The sequence below is a fragment of the Chelonoidis abingdonii genome, chromosome 10 (genome assembly GCF_003597395.2).
Source record: "Chelonoidis abingdonii isolate Lonesome George chromosome 10, CheloAbing_2.0, whole genome shotgun sequence".
NCBI lineage: Eukaryota > Metazoa > Chordata > Testudines > Testudinidae > Chelonoidis > Chelonoidis abingdonii.
The window spans coordinates 48,588,142-48,610,753 of NC_133778.1; the positions used below are offsets into that span (position 1 = coordinate 48,588,142).

Below are 22,612 nucleotides of genomic sequence, written 5' to 3' on the forward strand. Positions count from 1 at the left end.
TTTAGAAAAGCACTCCTAAGACATGTGACCAATTATAGCCGTACAGGGCCATGTCTTACATTTGATAACAAAATCACAGACAAAATAAACAAACCATTTGGCAGTTCTGACATACCTGTCTCCCAGTAAAGTGGGATAGGTATCACTTTATTTCATTAAAATTTGTTTCCGCCATCTCCCCCAACATTTGATTATATTCAACTATGGTTTGTTGTTCTTTTTTTAAAAACAAAACAAAAAAACAAGCACAAAACAAAAACCTTCTGTGCACTCTTCACTTCTATCTCCCTTTTCAGTCAACCACATTCATGGGAATATCACCATGCTACATACACTGCTGATACAACAAAACTGAAAAGGCCGTGAAAGCCATACTGCTGGAATCCTCTTCATCTCTTATTGCCCCATCTCAGATGACAGATCATTTATACAAAATTCTCCAGAATTCAAAAGGAATAGTATATCAGGTCTCCAACACCCACAGGATAATGTATATGTCCAGTATATTCCTATGGAACAATGGAGTGGTATCCACTGATGAAAAATATTTTAACAGCTGCTAGTTTTTAAATGACAGGCAGTATTTCTAACAACTTCAATATCACTCCACTGTGATATACTCAAACAAAAGAACAAGACAAAAGGATTTCTTGACATTTCTACATGTTTTGAATGAGTTAACAATTGCGTGTGAAAGTCGCAGGGTAAATAAAACAATATGTAGCAGAGCGGATTTGATTTAAATCAAATTGATTAAAATCACTAATCAGAAAGACTCCATTTAATTATGGATTTCTACATAAAAAGTGCATTCTTGTTGGTTGTTATAAGCTCAGTACATATTCTTCACAACTCAGATAGATATAGGTTTCATTTTCAGAAGGAACACACTATACATTTTTTAAGTTGCTTATTTTGAAAATTTTTCAGATTAGCTTTACAGCTATATCAGAAAATGAATGAAGGTAACTGAAGCAGGTATTTATGAAGTCACTAGAAGGGGAACTATCTCCATTTCAAGAGGTTATTCATTAATATTTGGAGGATTTTCTTGCCATTCTGTTTTAGGAGAAAAACATCACCAGATAGACATTTAAATTGTTTTATTTAACTAAAATAACAATGTTACATATTCTGCATTTTTTTCCTCAACAGCAAACATATAACATTTTAACAAAACAAGCATATGAATTTTTGAATTTACTCAAACATTCAAGTTTTTTAAAATCAGGTTTGTTTTTGTTAAAATTGTTTTTAACTACAATAGTTAAATGAAATAGTTAAAAAAACAAAAATTAAATTGACTGTGTCAGTCAGGTCAACGTGAGAAATTAAAATATAGGCTTCTGCATCTAACTCAGTAGCCTTCACCTTCATTTTCCTATTTGTTCATAATCTAGAAAAGAAGAAGTTGTTTTCCTGCTTTTTCAGGTCCCAAACTACTTCTCAATTTAAAATGAATTAGTGCAAAGGAAGAAAATATACTTTCTACGCCAGCAGAAGAAGCTATTGCTGTTAAAAATGAGATTATCACTTCAACAGTCTCTGAACTCAAGTGCTTAAGTGACTTCCTCCAGTTCCCTGGTGCGACTTTCTTTAAAACATCAGCAGCAAACATATATTTCTTGAATGGTTCTTATTCCCAAGTTGGCTCTCTTTTACAGCCTGCTGCCATTATAGGTTTTCCTTTCTAGTGAGAGAATGGTGTGGCAGATCTCAAATCAATGACGGCTACACTCAGAAAGACCTCAAGACTTCTGGAATATGCTGCTTGAACACTTTCACTTTTGTTTCTACTGCCTGTCCTTCTCTTCTCACATTTATCTCCAGACTTCTTCTCCTTGTCCAGATCTATTCTGTCCCCAATAATCTTCTATTCATTGAATATTCTGAAACTTTGCACTTTTAGAGAGAGATAAGGGATTGACTCTGTGTACAAAAATTTGCAGAGAAACAATCGGGTTGAGGTCTGTTATTTCTCACCTCTATATATTATTTATTTAAAACCATTTTTGCTGTTAACAAGCATGTTAGTTCTGGAGACACAAATCCACAGTTTGAGAACCGTAAAACTAAGGGCACGTCTACACTGTCAAAGTTACAGCGCCGGCAGTTACAGTGCCGCTCAGAGAGTGCAGAAGGCAAACTGCTGTTGTGTGTTCACACTGAGAGCTGTCTGCGCAATAACATGATCACACTTGCAGCACTTGCAGTGCTATTTGGAGCGGTGCACCCTGGGCAGCTATCCCACAGAGCACCTCTTTCTCTTTTGCTACTAAGACTTGTGGGAAGGTGGAAGGGGTCGCAAGGCATCCGAGCCATCCTCTGCCTCTGGGTTCCCCTCCTCCTCTTTGTCCAAGATTTCCTTCTCCTGGCTCGGTCCACTCTCAACTGGCACATGAGCCAACAAAGTATCCACAGAGGTCTTCACAGTGGAGGTAGGGTCGCCACCAGGCATCGCATCGATCTCTTTGTAGAACCAGCAGCTCATGGGCACAGCACCGGAGCGGCGGTTTGCCTCCTTCGCCCTGTGGTAGGTGTTCCGCAGCTCCTTCACTTTTACCCTACACTGCAACGTGTCCCAACCATGGCCCTTTCTATCCTGCATCGTGAAATCTGTCCGTAGTTGTTATAATTCCTACGGCTGGAGCGCAGCTGGGACTGCACAGCTTCCTCTCCCCAAATGCTGATGAGGTCCAGCAGCTCGGCATTGCTCCAAGTGGGGGATCGCCTGGTGCGTGGAGCAGGCATGGCCACCTGGAAAGATGTGCTGAGACCACTGCACACACGACTGAGCAAACAGGAAGGAGACATTCAAATTTGCAAGGGAAGTACGGGGTGAGGATGACAGCTGGTCACCTGAGGGCAGGGCAGTAGAGTTCAAACCAATGACCAGAGAGCTGAGAACAGGCATTGTGGGACACTTCCTGGAGGCCAATATGAGCACTGTAGTTACCACAGTGTTTACACTGGCACCGCAGCGCTGTAGCCCCAGTGCAGAAAACTCTATGCCTCTTGTCAGGGTGGGTTTTTTTAGAGCGCGACAAATGCACAGTTTCTGTACACTAAGTGGCTTGGCAGTGTGCACACCTCGGGAGTTAGAGCGCAGAAAGCCACTTTACTGCGCAGAAATTTGCCAGTGTAGACGGGGCCTAAGCATCTCTGATGGCATCTTCTAGACTGAGCACTGAGTCCCATTAAGTAGACAGGAAGATTAACCTAAATAATCTATACTGAAGCCCCTGGAAACCCATAAAATTGGGTCCCTAATCCATGAACTATTGGAACTAACTTACAAAATTTTCTTAAACATTACATGAATATATTGTCTCATACTATTGAATTAGAATTTAAAATCTCTATTACATTATAGCTCAAAGATATCTCATCATGGATCATAATTAAAACTATCTTTAGATAAGTTTTTTCCTCAAAAAGTATTTTATAAAAAAATCCGATTTAAATAAAAAAAATCAGATTTTTTAATTTTTTTTTTAAATCACTTATTTTTATCCACCTTGATAAGTAGTCTATTACACTAACCATAATAATTGCAGTCACTTTGCATTAGATCACGCAATTTTGAGATACCTTAAAAACATTGGATCTTTCCGAAATACAGTTAACTTTTCCCAACAGTTCAAAACTAGGGGACAAAATTCTGGCCTCACTGAAGTTGATGGCAAAACTCCCACGGACTTCAGTGGGGCCACGGTTTTACCTAAGGTCTTTAAGTCAATATACAGTCATTTGTAAAATCATACAGAACTGAAATATGCTATTTCCTGGTTCAGTAATTTTGCCCGAATTTTAAAGCTAACACGGTACTTTAAACATCAAGAGAAAGAGGTTACTTGAAGGACTGGGATGGTAAAGAATTTTAGATAATATAAGTAAATCCTCTAAGAATATTTGTTAAAAACCCTGATAATATTTTGGAATACTTGTCTGATAACCTTTTAAACAAATGTTACTCTTTCATTTTTACATATCATGGCTTGTTGCCAAGAAGCATCTATTGTACTGGTAACCTAACAATTTTTTGTCATGATACTCAAGTTCACAGATACAAATACTAAGACAACAGAACTTCAAAACCATTCCCTATCTCCCTAGATACCAGCAGTTTGGAAAGCTTCATCTGATGCTCAAGGCATCCGAACTCAAGTGATGCTAGTGTGTTGGAATGATTGAAATGCACAGAATGCAGATAAAAAGGAAACTAGAGAGTATAGCTAATTTAGTAAGAGACATATACACACGTATTACTTCTCAAAATTTGTATTCTTAGTAGTAACAAATTAGTTGACATGATTTCAACAGCTTAAAATTTTACATCCATTTATTTATTTTGGAAAATAAATAGTAGCTACAAACAGTAAAGATCATTCTCAAATTAAACATGCATCTACAGCCATCACTAAATTCATGTCACAATGACACTACATAGTCACTACCACACTTAAAAATCAAGCAAAAATAGAATACAGATTTATAGCTATCTCTACATATCTGAAGTACAAACTCCTACTCTAACAATTAAATTTTCAAACATATTCACACGACATTTCAAGGCAAATAGATTTTGTATTAAACTTTAACCAGCTAGAACAATTCTGTGCTTTTGAAAGGAAGAAAATATTCCATCTGAACACAAGTTGTTTATGTCTTTCCATAGGCTCATACAAACATACATCAATTTCTCCTGGCTTCATTACAGTAGCTTTATTAACACCATTTTAAATAGGGAAAAAAAACTTTATAATGCTCTGGATATGAAATATTACAAATATATTTTAGTTTATCAATTAAGTTTTACCTGGGGATTTTTTGTTTGATCTTGTTTGCATCAAATAAGACTGGCGAGGCAGCAAAGGTGATGATGGCAAAGACATTGAGACTCCTTTAGTCAAGTTTAGTCTATACATATCCTCAGGTACAGGCTGATTATCAATAGGAGAATCTGCACTGTAGCCAGATGTCGCAACAATGTGCAGTGCATTCTCTGGGCAGGAGTCACCTGCTGAAAATAAAATGTTGTTTGTGATTTACCAAATGCACTGAAATAAACATGAGACAATTACACTGAAATATAGCCTACAACATTGGTACGAACATGCACCATTCACGAACAGAAGTCTACTAGGCCACTATTACCATGGTGGGAAAAAGACCATCTCTCTATAACATTCCTATCACTATAGTATCTAGGCATCAACAAAAAGCCTCGCAAATACACAGAAGGGAGAGCAAGTAAACAGAATTTTGTTTCTAACATCATTCAGAAAACAAGCTTTTAGATAAGATTACTATCGTTTAGATTTTACCCTTTGAGGCAAAACCACATTACAACAATAAGACACAAACATTTCTACAGCCGAAAAGGCATTTTACAACTGCTGTGATGCCCTGAAAGACATGCTTGTCTGTAAAATCACAACTACAGTGGAAATCTGAAAGAGTTTTCAACCTATGCCATGAATAACCTTATGAAAGAAGGTCTACCAGAAGAGACACTCAAAGTTGGCAAATCCAAATTTTGATCTGCCTTTTTTTCTGCTTATTATCTGTGAAATCCAAAACATGGGCTTTGATAAATGTTTTTTTTATTTCAGAAAAAATAAAAAATTGTTGGTTCACAACACAATGACACATTAGTGTGCTTATCTAATAGAGGGGAAAAAAGATTTTAGTCCAATAGCAGACCGGATTGCTATACATTTCAAAAGCCTGACTGCTTACAACAACGAAGCAAGGAAAACAGAAGGCAAGGCAGACAAGCCAGATGTGTATGGCCATATTAGTAATGCAGGCCTCAGTGTTTCAAATAGAAATCAATAAAAGTAAAAAACAAAGTTTTATACCAAAATGCATCTGATAGCTTGTTTCCTAATGAAGACATTATGAATTATTGAAATTGTAAATAAAAAATTGATAATTTTAAACTAAAAAATATAGTTAAAAGTGAACCAGTCTCGCAAAAATAAAAAGTAAAGCAAAAATATTATATATATCCTGACAAATGAGGGAGAAAGAAAAGTCCAAAGTAAAGTTTGACCTATATGCTCAGCTATCATAGTTAAGGCACATTGCTACCACAAGGATGGTTGCCATAAAAGAACCTGATAAATTAGAGTTATGGAGAAAACAGATGCTTCTTTTGAATTACCAATTCCTCATATCAAGTTTATTTACTTACAATAAGGTAATATTTCAAGTAGATTCAGACCTTGTTTGGTCAAGTTTCCTGTTCATTTCGTAGCCATCAAGACCTACAACCTTTTAAACAGCTGTTCCTCGGCACTTTCCATCAGATACAGTCTATTAATACTATCTTTAAAGCATCTTCTTGTATTTCCATACCGTATCATAAGAAAACCTCTTACCATTTTTAATTACAAAACTGCAGAGAGTATGTAATCTTCCTAGATTTGGAGGGGAAAAAAATGGGATAATTTTGTCAATTCAACTAGTAAGCTTTGAAACAGTACACATGGACATTAGCGATAACTGCTCTTCAGCACAATCACGTAACAGGCAAAACGTTCTAAATCCACAGTAGCATCCTATTTCCAAAAATGAGTGCATCTCAAGAAGTCTGGTTCATACAGATCTTACCCTGTTCTCAAACTTTACCTCTAGGAATTACACAGTGAGATATGCTTTCTCTTTGTAGGATGAGTGAACTGCAAGAACTTCACTCTGGATTTCAAAGTTTTCTCACTGAGTTGTAAGTCCTAAAACACAATTAAAACACAACAGCAGGCTAACATACCACCTTCCTAATGCTGAGTTTATCTTCAGCACCTCTCTTAATTTTCTATCCCAACAAAGCTAGAACTGCTAGTACACTTTTTAGGGATGAGTTTTAGTTCAGTCACAACGAAGAATAGAAACTGTAAAAACCAAGGAAAATATACAATTACATTTATCTAAAGTCCCTTTCGTGACTATTGTTGAAGCTTCGCTACTGGCTCAAAACCCTCTGTGAACTAGAAGAGACACTTCAGTGTGTAGCAAATTGAAACACACTGTGAGTAAAAGAGATATTTCCAAAAAAATAATGAAACAAAACACTAGCGATTTTAATTTACAGATTTATAACTTCACAGGGTGAGATTTTCAAAAGCACCTAAAGGAACTATGCAATTAATTTCCACTGACTTACAATGGAAGCTAGGCAGCTAACTCCCTTAAGCACTTTTGAAAATCCAACCCACACTTTTGGTATCAACTCTGCACCTATTGCACATCTTGGCAACTGATACTCTAAATACAGATTTAGATTAGATGTGACAGGCTCATTTATAACCTTAAAGACAAAACCAGTGAATATAAAATTAGTGGTTTCTTCTATGTAGGATACACAGAGAAGCAGGAGCTCACATTCCATTTATGTCTTTGGATAAAGGAACAAAGTGAGTGAGCAAGCAAGCAAAATGCAAATATAGATAACTGCAATTTGAAAATATTGACATTGTTGCTAAGGTCTTCACTAGACATGTTACAGAGGCTGCAATTTGGAAATTGTGCAAGCACTGCAGCTGTGATTGGGGTGACAGAGTGCAAAAAAAGACAACACATACAGAAAAAGGAACAAAGTTTTTCCTCTTGCAGAAAACAACAAAACAAAAAACAGGAAAACATCTGATCACTAGGACTATCTTCAATCAAATTATGTGATAAATAGATTTGGCTACAACAGTAACTTTACAAAAAAATTTAACATTTGTACATAAGGCCTTTCTGTCTCAGCAATTTTTATTATAGCAACATGCTGCTGATATTTACTTTGATTACACCTATGATCGTGTCTGTTGGGATAGCAGCACAGACCAGATTTTCATTACTTGGATTTCAAGAGCAACACAAAATTAAAACACAGAAACCCTTCTACCCACACTCAAGCTCTCTCAACTTGACAGCAAGCTCTCACTTATGTTCATTCACAGATCCTTGCTCCCTAAGACACTGAGTGCATTGTTGACATAATGAAACAAGAGTTAAATTTTACGGGGGGGAAATAGGAAAACAAAACTAATTTCTCTTACCTCACTCTATGTCACTGCCACCACTAGGGATAAATGGGTTTGACCAGCAAGTTTTAGTATCCAAGAGGGAAAACAGCCCTTGAGAAACTAAGACAGGCTAAGCTAAAAGGGGAGACCATTAGCAACAATGGGGAAGGAGCACAGTCAGAGGGGAGCAAAATACCCCAGGAAAGAATCAGCCCTCCAGCTGCTCCCGAAGGACCCCTCCAAAAACCCACTGATGAAAGGCTGCATTACCTCATGGAAGTAATTCAGCTAGTAGTTTCTCAGAAAGGTATGAACCTAGCAAAGGCGGCAGCCCAACAGATCTCATCAGTTGAGGCCTCCTGAACTCTGCCCCAGGGCATAGACATGGCTTGGCTAGAGCACACCCAAAGTTCCTCTGAGGTGAGGGAGGCTTGTAAGGGCCTCTAATCCCCTAGGGAAATGACATTTCTGAAAGCCTTGTACCCCCTGTAAGGCCCTTCAAACAGTACAAGCAGGGACTGGACCTGTGGAATGGTTAGTTTCAGGAAAGGGAGAATTTTCATATCATATTTTCAAATAATTGGCATAGTTGACGCCAAAGGGGAGAAAGACAAAGAACTGGGTATGAAAATCCTGCTTCCAGATTGGCTGCTATCTGCTAGCACCCCATTAACCAATTTTGATGACAGTAAAAAGTTAAAACAGCTATAAGAATCAGTTCTGAGGCATTTTATTCACTTCTACCAAATGTCATATACCAGGGGTAGGCAACCTATGGCACGTGTGCCGAAGGTGGCATGCGAGCTGATTTTCAGTGGCACTCACGCTACCTGGGTCCTGGCCACCCATCCGGGGGGCTCTGCATTTTAATTTAATTTTAAATGAAGCTCCTTAAACATTTAAAAAACCTTATTTACTTTACATACAATAGTTTAGTTATATATTATAGACTTATAGAAAGAGACCTTCTAAAAACGTTAAAATGCATGACTGGCACGCGAAACCTTAAATCAGAGTGAATAAATGAAGACTCGGCACACCACTTCTGAAAGGCTGCCAACCCCTGTCATATACAATTAATTCTAGCTGTTTGATTGTTCTTAAACAATTGCCCCATGCCAATCTACATATCATCTTAAAGCGGTTTCCTTGTGGAACAACAAGAGTCGCGGTGCCCTGGCACCAATGCCACTTCAATTTGCCAGTTTGTATGCAATAACTGTAATGGCTAGACACTTGCAAAAGAAAGGACAACAAAAATGTGCTGGGCAGATTGTTCAGGAATACGCCCTGCCCGGGGCGAGGTAAGGAAGAGACAGCACTATTTAGTTTAGTGGTCCTTAAACATCAACACAAGTAGTATTTGAAATACAGACAAGCAAACCAAATTAGGTATTCCAAATTGCAGTAAAATAAATACCAAAGTAATTCAGAATGCAAATTTGCCCGCAGAAAATAAATTAGCATTTTCAGTGCTTCCAATAAAGGAAATGTTCTCAGTGAATGTCGCATGTTTCACTGATCATATTTATATATTTGTTATAAACTGGCACTACTGTCAGATCTGAAGTGATGCAGAGTGTTAATGCCAAAGAAAAATAAATACACTATTCTGAAGCAGTAAATTGTTTAGTTCAGGGGTCTCAAACTCAATTTACCTTAGGGCAAGTGCCAGGCCTCAAATCTTCCCAGTGTGCCAATCATGTTACTCATGCCGCCCCAAACTCTGCCCCACCAAACTCCGCCTCTCACCTGCCTAAGGCTCTGGGAGGGAGTTTGGGTTGGGGAGGAGGTCTGGGGTAGGGGATTGGGGTGCAGGCTCTGGGAGGGAGTTTGGGGGCAGGAGCGGATATGTGGGGAAGATGAGGGGGTGCAGGGTCTGGGTGGGAGGGGGTTTAGGAAGGGGGTGCGGGAAGGGGGTGCAGGCTCCGAGAGGGAATTTGGAGGCAGGACTGGGTATGTGGGGAGGGGGTGCAGGGTCTCTGAGGGAATTTGGGGCCTAGGGGGGTGTGTGAGGAGGGGTGCAGGCTCTAGGAGGGGGTCAAGGGGTGCGGCACTTACCTGGGACTCCAAGGCCAGGAGGGCCAGGGGTTCTCCATGCACTGCTGTACTCAGGCATTGCCCTCGCAGCTTCCCATTGGCCGCAGGGGCACTTGGGGCGGGGGCAGCACACGGAGGCACAGCCCTGCTCTGAGGCCACAGGGAGGGCTGGCAGCCACTGAAGTGAGTGCGCAGGAAGCCACTCAACTCCACTGCGCTGCCGGTGGTGGGCGGAGCCCTGGGCCATGCGAAGGGAGGGCGGAGCACCTGGGGCTGGCAGCAAGGCCAAGGGAGAGACCCGGCCCCAAAGTTGCTGGAGCCCTTCTGGCCACATTGGGGAGGTTCTTGGGCTGCAGATGGCCCATGGGCCAGGAGTTTGAGACCTCTGGTTTAGTTTCTCGCAACTCCACTAGCAGTCTTCAGAGATGGATGTATAGTCTGGTGATAGTACAGATTCGAAATTAATGACCACATAGGGAGAGAGAGAGATAATACTTTCCTGCTTTCTAGAAAGCACCTACATGTTAGAGAGATGAGCACTTCAGAAATGCATAAATAATCACTGCCAAAACACCAGTTTGCACATGGCTCCCAGGACTTAACCAGTTGCCATAAACTGATACATATTAAAAGCTACACTCACTTACCCACCATTTTAAAACTAATTAAAATAATTTTAGCTTCATGTTTTCACAGTGTTAGATATTTTTATATTTTACTTCTCCAGCCCAGTGTCTACACATCAGCCCTGGAATAATAGGAAGGTGACAGCCTACAAGTTTTCTAATAATGTCAAATTTTAAACAAGGACAAGTAGTTCTGTGAAATCACATTCTCTATCTTATAAACCTTTTATTTGTACACATTTCCACTGCCAATGTGTCTCTAGCCAACATAGTTCCATGGGTATGAATCACAAGGAACTAGGAGGTCCTATTCTGTGGTCAAAGTAACCATGGAAACTGCCAAAATTAAAAAAAAAAAAATGGGGGGTGGGATGGCTTGAAAATTAAACTCAAATCCTATTGACATATTGGGATGCAGCTAAAAGGTTTAATAAGATTAACAATTTTAAGAGACCAAAACAATTAAAAAAATAAAAAAGATGAGGATAACTGACTACAATGTAATGATTCTGTAAGACTTTTATTATACTTAATGAAGAACTTGAATTTTAACAGACTTAAAACTAAGTGCTTTAGCTAATCCTATTGAAAACAGAGGATAACAGGAATGAAAACCTTTACAGGCTTTTTTGGTATATATTTCAAGATTAAGCATAATAAAACCATTTTATTTTCCCCATTCTATATACAAGCTCTATAGTGTGGAAGAGACTTTGGTATTCTAATTATTATAACTTTCAAGAAGAGGACCCTAGTTTCAAACACCAAAGATTAAGTTAATGAAAATCAGCCACATCTGCTGAACTGAGACACGCTCACAGGCCACATGAGAAAAAAAAACAAAAAACAAACAATCTTCTTGGCCATATGGAAAGGATGTAAAAATAGGCCATAACAGCAGAAATTCTGTGCCCCTTCCCCTTTATTTATATATATCACCTTTCTAATGTACAATGCCATAGTCTCTTGTTAGGAGACAAAGCAAATGTTTGAAAAAATTAAAATAAAATAAAAAAACCACAGTGCACACACACAAAAAAAAAATGTCCCAAGAGACGGGGGGGGGGGGGAGAGAAACTATGCAAACCTTAAAAATTGCAGTTAACAGTCCTCCTTGTAGCGTGCATTCTACCTAACCAATTACAGATCTTTCCTGTAAAACTCTTTTGATCTAAGATGATCAATAAAGGACAATCTTTTTACTGAAATATGACCAGTACATTTAAAAACCAGATTATGAACATACCTGCATTAACATGCTAAATGCTCCAAGTAAGTTAGGGGGGAAAAAAAAAAAATCACACTTAGATCTCTTCTGTTATTCACAGTTGAAACCCTCAACTTCCCATATCCCCCTTCCTTTATTTCCAATCCCTTATCATGTTATAGATAGTTTAGGAGCTAATCCTGCAAACACTAATACAAGGCACAGGGCAATGGGACAACTCATGGTAGAAAATGGTTTATCTCATAGTGTTTGCCTTATGTTACAAGATCTTTGCAGCAGGAACCTATCACTTTATTTGTGAGTTCATGCACACAAACTATAAATGATGTCAAGTCCATTATTTACTCCTGGGGAAAACCTGAACTACTGCGCATGTGCAGAATTTATGTCCCCCACAGATTTGTTTGCTTCCCCACAAAAAAATGACTTCTCTGTGAGGAAGCAAAGGAAAGCCACAGACTAGTCATGCGACCTTTCCAAGCAGTATGTTTTGGGTGCCCAGGGCATCCGGCACAGAGATAAATCACTGTGGTGCAGGGGATGGGACTGGGGAAGACCTAGCTGGTGGCTCCTACTCTGTGCTGTGTTCAGCTGCTAGTCCTGGCTGGGCTGGAGAGGACAGGACTTCCTCTTCCCCTGCATGGTATCCAGGACCGGGTCAGACCCACTCACAGATTTCTCCCCTGGCTGCACAAAGCTCTGCAAAACTCCCCACTACCACCACTTCCTGCACCCATTGCTCCTCAGTCATATGGGGAGGAATCCCTGTAGAGTGAGCTACTCCTCCATCCGCCCAATCCTCGAGCATCCAGACCCCTTCACATGCAGGCCCTCCCACCGAGCCCCACTCCCCCTGCACCACCCTAATGAGCCACCCGCACCCGGATCCCCATCTCACCAAGCCCCAACCAGCTGCATCTGAATCCCCATCCCTCTGAGTCCCACTCCCTCAGCATCTGGACCCTCCACACCCAGACACCCCTGCAAAGTCCCATTACCATTGCACCCAGAACCCCCCAACAAACCCCTGTGCATCCAGATTCCCCACACACACACAAGGATCCCCCACTGAGCCACCTACACCCAGACTGCCCCCACACAGAATCCTCTCAACCAACACCTGGATCCCCCTACACTTGGATCCTGCCTTGCTGAGCCTGCCTGCCCACACCTGGTGCACCCACCACAGAGTGGCAGGGATCTAGGGTGTTTCTGGGGCCGGCCCAGTCCTTGCGCTGTGTCAGGGTTGAGTGCAGCCTCACTGCTGAGTATGTGTCCCAGGGGGGAGAGGGAGGCGGGAGCTGGACAGTGATCTCCCAGCTCTGTGCAGTCAGTGGCCTGTGCTCCCCAATGCCATGCTGGAGCCTCCACATTTATTTGACAAATAAAATTTGCTGAATTTTAAATATTGTATGCAGAATTTTTAATATTTTGCGGCAGAATGCCCTCAGGAGTATTGAAGAGCATTGGAACAAGCAAGGTGGCAAGATCTGCTTTTTCTCTGATACTGTATCTTTTTCATGGTAAGTGGCATCTCTTTTCACAAGCACACTAAACCTGTGTTCTACCATCCACAATGGTTGTTTATTGGCTTCCTGGTTGATTTTAAGATGTTGACTTATAATATCCTAAATAACCTGGAATTCTGTCATAATTCCAGACCTTTAGACCTCACAATTGTGGCTTTACTGACTCAGCATAAATTTTATTAGCCTTCACAGCACATGCAAGACCTATACCTTTTCCCCAGTCTTTAGGAAGCAAGGGAACTCTGGCTGCAATTTTTGCTGGAGTTTTGGTATCCACAGATAATCACTGTAGTCTATTTTTTAAGATATATTTTCTCAAGTTATTTTACAGTATAAAATACTGGGGGAGATACTATAGTCTGAAACCCCATCTCTTTCTCTCTCTGATTATTATTACAGTAATTCCTTTGCTGGCTGGAAGGGGGGAGGGACAGCTCAGTGGATGGGACAAAGGACAGCTCAGTGGTTTGAGTATTGGCCTGCTAAACCCAGGATTGTGAGTTCAATCCTTGAGGGGGCCACTTAAGGATCTGGGGCAAAATCAGTACTTGGTCCTGCTAGTGAAGGCAGAGGGCTGGACTCGATGACCCTTCACGGTCCCTTCCAGTTCTAGGAGATAAATAAATAAATAAAGGAGATGTACCTATTTTTATTTTTTATTGAAGCACTAATATATGGTTTTGGTTAAGACAGGACAAAAATTATATTTGGGAGAGAGCATGATTGTGAACATCATAAAAACCAGTAACAGTTCATTTAGCCTTCTTTGCATATGGTTTCTATTCTCCTGCCACCAGTAGTTCAATGACATCTCTGTAAAGGTTCTAAGTGAGCAGTGAAGAGACTTCCCAGAAACCTACAAATTAACAGGCTGTGTGCCCATACGATACCATTGATCAATACTACCTAAGCAGACAGGATTATCCAACATTCTAAAGTACTTTCTACTTTGCTAAAAACAGTCTCATGCAGCTGAATGAGATTCTTCATGATATATACATAACTCCCACTAATGGGTACACACAGAGGAGAAAAGAGATTCCACAGATTTGTGGGGAACTCTGAGTCCTGAAGAAAAGAGATTTGGTTTCCCTCATAACATGCCACTGTCAGATGCTATTTCAAACCCCAGAGAGTGTGCCATCACAACCTCTAAATTCTAGGTGCCAGAAAGATTACTGAAGGTTCAAATATGATTTTTTTAAACCCAATTTGCTTCACATTTCACCTCCATCCTGATTTTTTTCTTCATGGGAATGAACAGGTGACAATATATAGCAATGGTTCTCAAACTTTTGTATTGGTGACACCTTTCACATAGCAAGCCTCTGAGAGCGATCCCCCATATAAATTAAAAATATTTTTTTTTACATATTTAACACCATTATAAATGCTCAAGGGAAAGCGGGGTTTGGGGTGGAGGCTGACAGCTCACAACCCCCAGTATAACAACCTTGTGACCCCCTGAGGGGTCCCGACCCCCAGTTTCGGAACCCCTGGTATATGGGGTAGGGCGGCATGGTCCATCTGTTTTCTATACACCTATTTTTTTAATCACTATATGCTGATAACAAAGCTTCAGTTGTCTCTTACAGAGATTCCATCTTGTTTAAACTAAACCCAGGCAATTCAGAGCAGGTAAGAATGTTGCCTGAGACAGGCAAGGACAGGCTATCGGGCCTTTGTCCCCAGGACCAAGAGACTCACTCCAGACCACGGTTAGGGAATGGGGAGGAGAATTTGCTTCCAGAGCACTACCTAAAGATTTTGAGGCACCAGAGTATCAGGTCCCCACCCTTGGGAACCAGAGACCCACTCCCACCAACAACATTATCAACATCGAGGAATTGGAGAAGTTACCCCTAACTCATTGCCCAAGGCATGAGGCCCTGGCCCTGGGAAAGGAAAACTAACTTCTGTCACCTAAGAGACACCTCTGAGGGGTGAGGTGGGGAAATCATCCAACTACATGTTTTCCTGTCACACCAAAGTATGGAGGGACAAGACAAAGGAAGGACCTAGCCTGTGAGGAGAAGACTCATCAGGAGTTAGGCACCTGGACAGCAGTAAAAGTGAATTAAATCAGAACCAGCCCAGGGCAAACCTTAAAACAAGAAGTTCAATGGCTAGACGAAAATCTGTACCAGTCTGTTTTTATCTGAACCCATTTGTTCATCCTCAATATCTACTTCCCGCCCACTGATTAATTCTCCAACAGCCCCAAATCTGAACCACTAACAGTAACGGAGGTTTTTGCATTAGCAAAAATTGTTTCCTTTAAAAAAAGACAATTGTTTTTAAAAGAAATAAAAGTGAGAAATAGAAATTAGGGCATTTGAAATAATTATTGCTTGTGAATACCCAAATATCAAAGCTAGTTTTGATACTTAGAAGATCTCTTTGGAGTTAGTTTCTGGAAAAAAGAATTGCTTCACCACACAAAATACCTACTTGCTCAGCAAAAAAAGTCACTGTACTAAACTCAAATAATAGCCAACAGCCACAGAAAATGGGCAAAGCGTTGCAGAATAATCAAAAACAGCTCCATATTTTAGCATGAAACAAAGCATCTTCTGTTGTGAGACATTTTTAGAAGACTGACCAAAAAAGTCACACTAAAACTTGAAAGGATTCCAGCACAAGTTCAACATTCCACTAATGGTATCAAAACTGCATGCACAAGACCGACCCTTTTCACTTAAAATTCAAAACCTAGCATACAGGGCTTACATACCAAAAGCAAACTGGATTTGCGGATTTAGTTTTAAAATGCAAACATATTTTATTTAATGATTTTGCAAACCCTGAATTTGATGAAAGGGTATCTGAAGCCCTACTTACTGTTGGCTTAATTATAAGTGTTAAACACTGATGTTTAATGAGAGATCACATAGGGAAGGTAGGGAAGGTGAGGGTTAAACACACATTCTAAATAAACAGCTTCGGCTGAGAGACAAACCCTTACTGTTACAGAGAAGTCTTCTCAAAAAGGTACAACTTTTCTTTTTAAAGGATTAAGTAGGTGGCCTAATAAATATTTTTTTGCTTGCCAAACAACTCCATTGCGCTTTATTATAAATGAAAGTGGCAATTTAGCTACAACGATTAAACAAAATTATCACATCAGCAAATTTAGGTGCATTTGTATTTGATATTCAAGTGCTGTGCCTGTACTGTAGGCCATGCTTTTAATTGTGACCTAGACTAAAATAATCCTAAATGGAGGAGGAGAAGCAAAACAATATGACTGGACATTACTTTAGCAATCAAAACTAAAGACTCCAAAGCAAATGCCCAAAAAGCACAACAGTCACTGAATTTTTTTTCAAAAAAGGTATTAAAACGAGAGTAATGTCCAAGTTTTTTAATTAAAATCTACTTTCCAACCTCACATAACATTTGCTCAACACAAGTCTGATTGTGTTTTGTCAAAAAACACTTTTTACCAGATTTATCCTTCAGAATATATCAAAAAGGTGTTTGACTATTTCAAGCACAACGGAACTTACTACTAAAAGTAAATACGTTAATTATTACATTCTGCACATTCAAATACTTATTCTATATTATATTATACATTTAGGTCAAAGATGTTTATATAAAGGGACTAGGATGATAAATAACAGGGTAAGCGAAACTGAAAACTAAGAAGGTAAAAACTTAAACTAAGAAGAACCTTTGATAGATTTAACAGATACAGAACACTTGTAAAAAAATAAAAGATTCAAATCACTAGATTTCCTGCGTGTCCAATAAACATTATGATGTCCATTCACAGACAGCCAAAAACTTCAATCTGATTCTTGTTTTCCTCAGATTCTATATCTTTGTGAAACTTATTAGAAAACACACTGTAATAACGTCTCTGTGGCATATCTTGGTTGCTTTGGACACAATATAAAATGACAAAGAAAAATTAAATGCAAAAAACAACAACCCACAAATGACACCAATTTTCACTAAAATCAATGCAGTTTTCATGCATGCTTTGTGCTACACTTGATGTGAAACTTGGATGAGATTTTCTGCAGGAAGAACAGTGCACACTAAGCATAATACTTCCATTATTCTTGTTCCTTCAGGCTTGATATGGGGGTCAACAGAACATCACTGCTCATGTCACTAATAAACTAACTGAAATAACTGACTGGTCTGTATGTGAAGTTTTCAAAAGAAGTCACCCTTCTTCTGACTGACTGGTCAAGCTTCAGTCCAATATAACTATATTTTGCATCCAGTGCTATTATTTATTTGGATAATTATATTCAAAAACTGAGTTTTCCTAAATATAGTCTATTCCTGACATGGAACAATAGTGTAGCATGTTTAAGGGAAAACAAAAAACAAAACAAAACAAATATATACTAGTGAAGAGTAGGCAGTACAGGAGACCAAAAGGAAACACCAATGGATATCTGTAATATTTTTAAATAACTTATAAATAAACTTAATATCTAAAACCCTATAAAAATTTCTGTTTCCATAATTAAATGTTTATTTTTGCTTAAACCTCTGAACACTAAGTATGTAACAGTGTGCCGGTCGTGTAAGCATGGGCATAGCCAGCATCTCTCTTCCAAGGGAGGCAGCCCCATTTAAGGACTGAGTTTAGACAGTTACAGTCACCAGCCAGAGGATGTGGCAGAAGGGTCATGTGACTGCCTATTGGCGCTATATAAAAAAAGCTCTTGATTCATGCCAACTGTGTTAGAGGCTCTCTACAGTGGTTAAGGAGGAAGCAAGGAAATGGAAGCAGGGAAGTGGAATTTAGCCTAAAGACGCCTGAGGACAGAAGTGGGGAAGCATTTAGCCCAGGAGGGATGATGGAAAGGGCCATGGAGACAAAGAAGGAAGTAGTCCTCAAGATGGGCGGATTGGAACCTTTCAGTCAGAGTGGATGCCACTCCAGTGTGTAGTCTGGGACTGAAGCCTAGGTTAGGGACAGGCACCAGGTTCCCCTACACCAGTGGTCCCCAAACTTTTTATCCTGCACCTCCCTTGTCATGCCCCTCCAGCCACAGCTCCAGAAGGAGCATGGACAGGGGTAAGAGGGCCAAGGCTGGGGCTGGGACCAGAGCACTGGGGATGCGGGGCCACGCCAGGAGCAGAGCCCCAGGGATGGGCCGGTGGCCAGAGCCAGCAGCTAGAACCAATGGCCAGGGCTAGGAGCGGAGCTGGGTGGTGCTCCCTCTCTGCCCTCCAGGGAGGCTGGCCAGAAGCCCCCAAATAGTCCTCTGCGCTCCCCCTAGGGAGGCACGCTCCACAGATTGGGGACCTCTGCCCTATACCTTAGCTGCACCATCTGGAGAGGGTGAATGCAGATGCCTGCCACCAAGGACTACAGAGCTGCTAAGCCCAAAGAAAGCAAAGAATACCAGAGGTCAGCTGATTCCTGAAGCAGGACTGGGGCCTATTTTGTTTTGCTTTTTTTAAAAAACCCACAAAGGAAGAAAACCCTTAGGGAAGGGACAAAAGGCCTTCGGTACGGGGCTGGCTCTAAGTTTTTTGGCACTCCAAGCAAAAAAATTTTGGCTGCCCCACCCCAGACCTAGACTCTCCCCCTCGCACCCTCCTGCTGCCCCAGCCGTGGACTCTCCCTCCGCCCGATCCACACACCCCCGCCGTCTCAGTCCTGGGCTTTCCCACCCCCACATCCCATGCTGCTTCACCTCTGGCTCCCCCGCACCAGTGCCCCCCCCCCCATACACCCCCTGCCCCCCCAGCCCTGGGCTCTGCCCCCTCCACCCACACCCCCTGCTGCCCCAGCCCTGGGCTTTCCCCCACCTCCGCACCCCACCCCCCCAGAGCAGAACTTGTGGCAATGGTGGTTCTGTCGAGTCGCAAACAGGTCTACTTGGGGAATGCCCCACTCTCAGAAGAGTTGATGAGAGACCTCCAGGTGAAGCGACCACTCATGTTGGGAGGAGAAAACCCTGCTCAAGCGATCAGCCTGCATGCTGTTGGTGCCTGGCAGGTGGAAAGCCTTCAGGGACATGTCGTGGGCTATACAATACTCCCAGAGGCTGAGGGCTTCCTGGCAGAAGGCCGAGGACCCCACCCCGCCTTGCCTGTTGATATAAAATATTGCAGCAGTGTTGTCTGTGAGTACTCTGACCACCTTGCAGCGTAGCTGCAAGCTGAACGTCATGCAAGCTAAATGTATCGCCCTGAGTTCCCTGACATATATGTGAAGGGATAGCTCTCTGGTGGATCACAAACCTTGGGTCTGTGAGGTCCCTATGTGTGCCTCCCAGCCCAAGTCCAACACGTCAGATACTAGGTCGAGCAACAGGGTCGGGTCCCGGAAAGGAATTCCCTGGAGCAGGACCACCATTGCAGAGTGGCGATCACCCGCACCAGTACCGAGAGGACTTTATCCAGTTTGTCCCTGGCCTGGGAGAATTCTGAGGCCAACCAGAGCTAGAGGGGCCTCATACGAAGCCTGGCATTGCGGACCACGTATGTGCACGCTGCCACGTGGCCCAGGAGCTGTAGGCATGCCCTGGCCGTGGTAACAGGGAACTCTGTGACCAAAGTTATAAGCCTCTTCAAGGTCCGGATCCTGTCCCCTTGGAGGCATCCAGGAGAGCACCTATGAATTCTATGTGCTGCACCAGGACCAGTGTCGACTTGGCCTCGTTTACTAGGAGGCTTTGTTTGGCACATATGGCCAAGAGCAGGTCCACGTAGTTGCGTACCTGGGACAGCGAGCTGCCCTTGAGCAGTCAGTTGTCTAGGCAGGGGAATATCTGTATCTCTCAGTGTCTGAGCTAGGCCACCACTACCGCCATACACTTCGTGAACACCCTAGGTGTGATGGACAGGTCAAAGGGGAGGACTGTAAATTGGTAGTGGTCCTGTCCTACTAAAAAGCGGAGGAAGTGTCTGTGCCCCTCGAATATGTGGATATGGAAGCATGCGTCTTGAAGGTCCAGGGCCGCATACCAAACGCCAAGGTCCAAAGATGGTATGATACATGCCAGAGAGACCATGCGGAACCGGCATTTTGACATGAACCGATTGAGGCCTCGCAGATTCAGGATGGGTCTGAGCCACCCTTTCCCCTTGGGGATCAGGAAGAAATGGGAGTAAACCCTTTTCCCCCAGAATTCCCACTGAACCTTCTCCACAGCTCTCAGGCTGAGGAGCCAACCCACTTCCTGATGTAGCAGGGGTAAATGCAACGGGTCCCCGCTGCTGTCCAAGGGAGGGGGGACAGAGGGTAGGTGTCAGGCAAATTGTAGTATATAAACCTGGGAAATGGTGCTGAGGACCCACTGGTCCAATGCTATTCAGGACCATTCCAGAAGGAATGCAGACAAGCGATTGCTGAAAACTAACTTTATTGGTGAGAGGGTCCTTTCGGAGGTCACAGGGGTACCCTCCCACAACCAGGCAAAACCGTCTCTTGCCCTGCTGCTTGACCCTGGAGGGCCCAGGTTGTGGGGCAGAGCGAGACTGCCTCTGAGGTTGCATCTTGTAGGCAGGCTCGTATCTCGGTTGGGGCGCAGGGACAGAGGCTTGCGCCTTAGGCTTTTCCTTGGGCGGGATGTAGAACCTGAGGGTTTGAAAGGTGGCACATGAGTCCTTCATGCCATGGAGTCTCACGTCTGTTTGTTCCGCGAACAGGTCCTTGCCATCAAAGGGAAGATCCTGCATCACAGACTACACCTCCCTGAAGAGCCTGGATAGCAGTAGCCACGATGTCCTGCATATGGACGCCGCCAAAGCCACGGATCGAGCAGCCATATCAGCCACATCTGCCACCACCTGCAAAGCAGCCTTTGCGGCAGCGGTGCCCTTCTTCACCAATGATTGAATTCCTTCCTTTCGCATTCTGGAAGGGAGGGCTCGAATTTTGGCATTGACCCCACAAGTTAAACTCATATCGACTGAGGAGGGCCTAGTGGTTGGCTATCCAGAGCTGGCAGACGAATAAAGCTTTCTGTCAAATGAGTCCAGTCTTTTGGAGTCTTTATTCTTGGGTGCGGGTCCTGGTTGGCCTTGTCTTTCCCTGTGGTTCACATATTCCACCAGTAGGGAGTTGGGGGCCGGGTGCGTATAGAGGTATTCATGCTCCTTCGTAGGCACAAAGTATTTGTGCTCCGCCTTTTTTTGATATCGGGGCCAGGAAGGCCAGTGTTTGCCAGAGGGCATTGGAGATGTTCATGGAACGGGAGGGCCACTCTGCCTGGTGCCGAGGATGAGAGAACGTTAAACAGCAAGTCCGAAGGTCCCTCCATCTCCTCAGCTTGGAGATGGGGACTGGATGCTACTCACTTCAGCAGCTCCTGATGGGCCCTGAAGTCCTCCTGCGGTACAGAGGGAGGCGGAGCTGCGATCTTGTCATCTGGTGCAGGGAAGGAAGCCAGTACCGGGCTCTGCATATTGACCGATGCCATAGGGTCCACCCCTTGATCTGACTCCTTGTGCGATACTGAGGAACCATGACAGGGGCTGCCTGACATGGGTCTAGCCTCCCCTCATGCCTCTCTCTATGCTTCTGAGATGACAAAGCCTTCCTCTGCTTTTTCAACGGAGAGCGGTGCCAGCCAACGGAAGGTGCCAGGGGATCGCCATGCGCTGAAGACAAAGTATCCAGTGCCGATTCCGCTCAGTGCACCGGGGTAGGAGCCAGTGCTGACTCTATGAGAAGGGCCCGAAGTCTAATGTCTCTCTCTTTTTTTGACCTGAGTTTGAAAGACCTGCAGATTTTACAGCGGTCACTGATGTGGGATTCACCCAGGCAGCGGAGACAGTCGGTGTGTAGGTCACTCCTGGGCATTGAACGTCTGCAAGACTCACATGATTTAAACCCTGGGACATGCCCCGGCCCGAAGAATAACTAACTAAACTAGAACTTTTACTAACTAACTTATAGAGGTACTACCGAACAACCAACAAGATTTGAGATGAGCTGCAGCAAAGCTGGAGCGAGTAGTTCCACTGCACCATCACTGGCGGCAAGAAGGAACTGAGTGTGAAGGGAGCGTGTGGCTCCCCTTATGGCGCCACTATAGCGGCGCCACTCCAGGAGTCACAGCAGCACTCCCCCTACAGGTACTACTGAGGGGAAAACTTCCAGCACCAGTGCACATGGCAAGCACAGACACCTACTGTGGAATACACATGGCAAGCACTCAAAGAAGAATGCCAGAATTAAGGTTATCC

The 22,612-nt window shown here is 42.6% G+C and overlaps 1 protein-coding gene across 4 annotated transcripts in view; it reads right to left on the reverse strand.

Moving 5' to 3' along the window:
- TANC1 (tetratricopeptide repeat, ankyrin repeat and coiled-coil containing 1) overlaps nucleotides 1–22,612 on the reverse strand; it is a 158,464-nt gene that overhangs the window by 118,131 nt on the left and 17,721 nt on the right. For 2 of the 4 annotated variants that reach the window (XM_032795123.1, XM_032795121.1), the window contains exon 3: nucleotides 4,820–5,023. In XM_032795123.1, coding sequence (XP_032651014.1) covers nucleotides 4,820–5,023 — 204 coding nt within the window. Of the gene's footprint in view, nucleotides 1–4,819; nucleotides 5,024–6,386; nucleotides 6,426–11,930; nucleotides 11,962–22,612 lie in introns of those variants that run through there. The other 2 variants (XM_075070212.1, XM_075070211.1) reach the window with 2 other exon arrangements.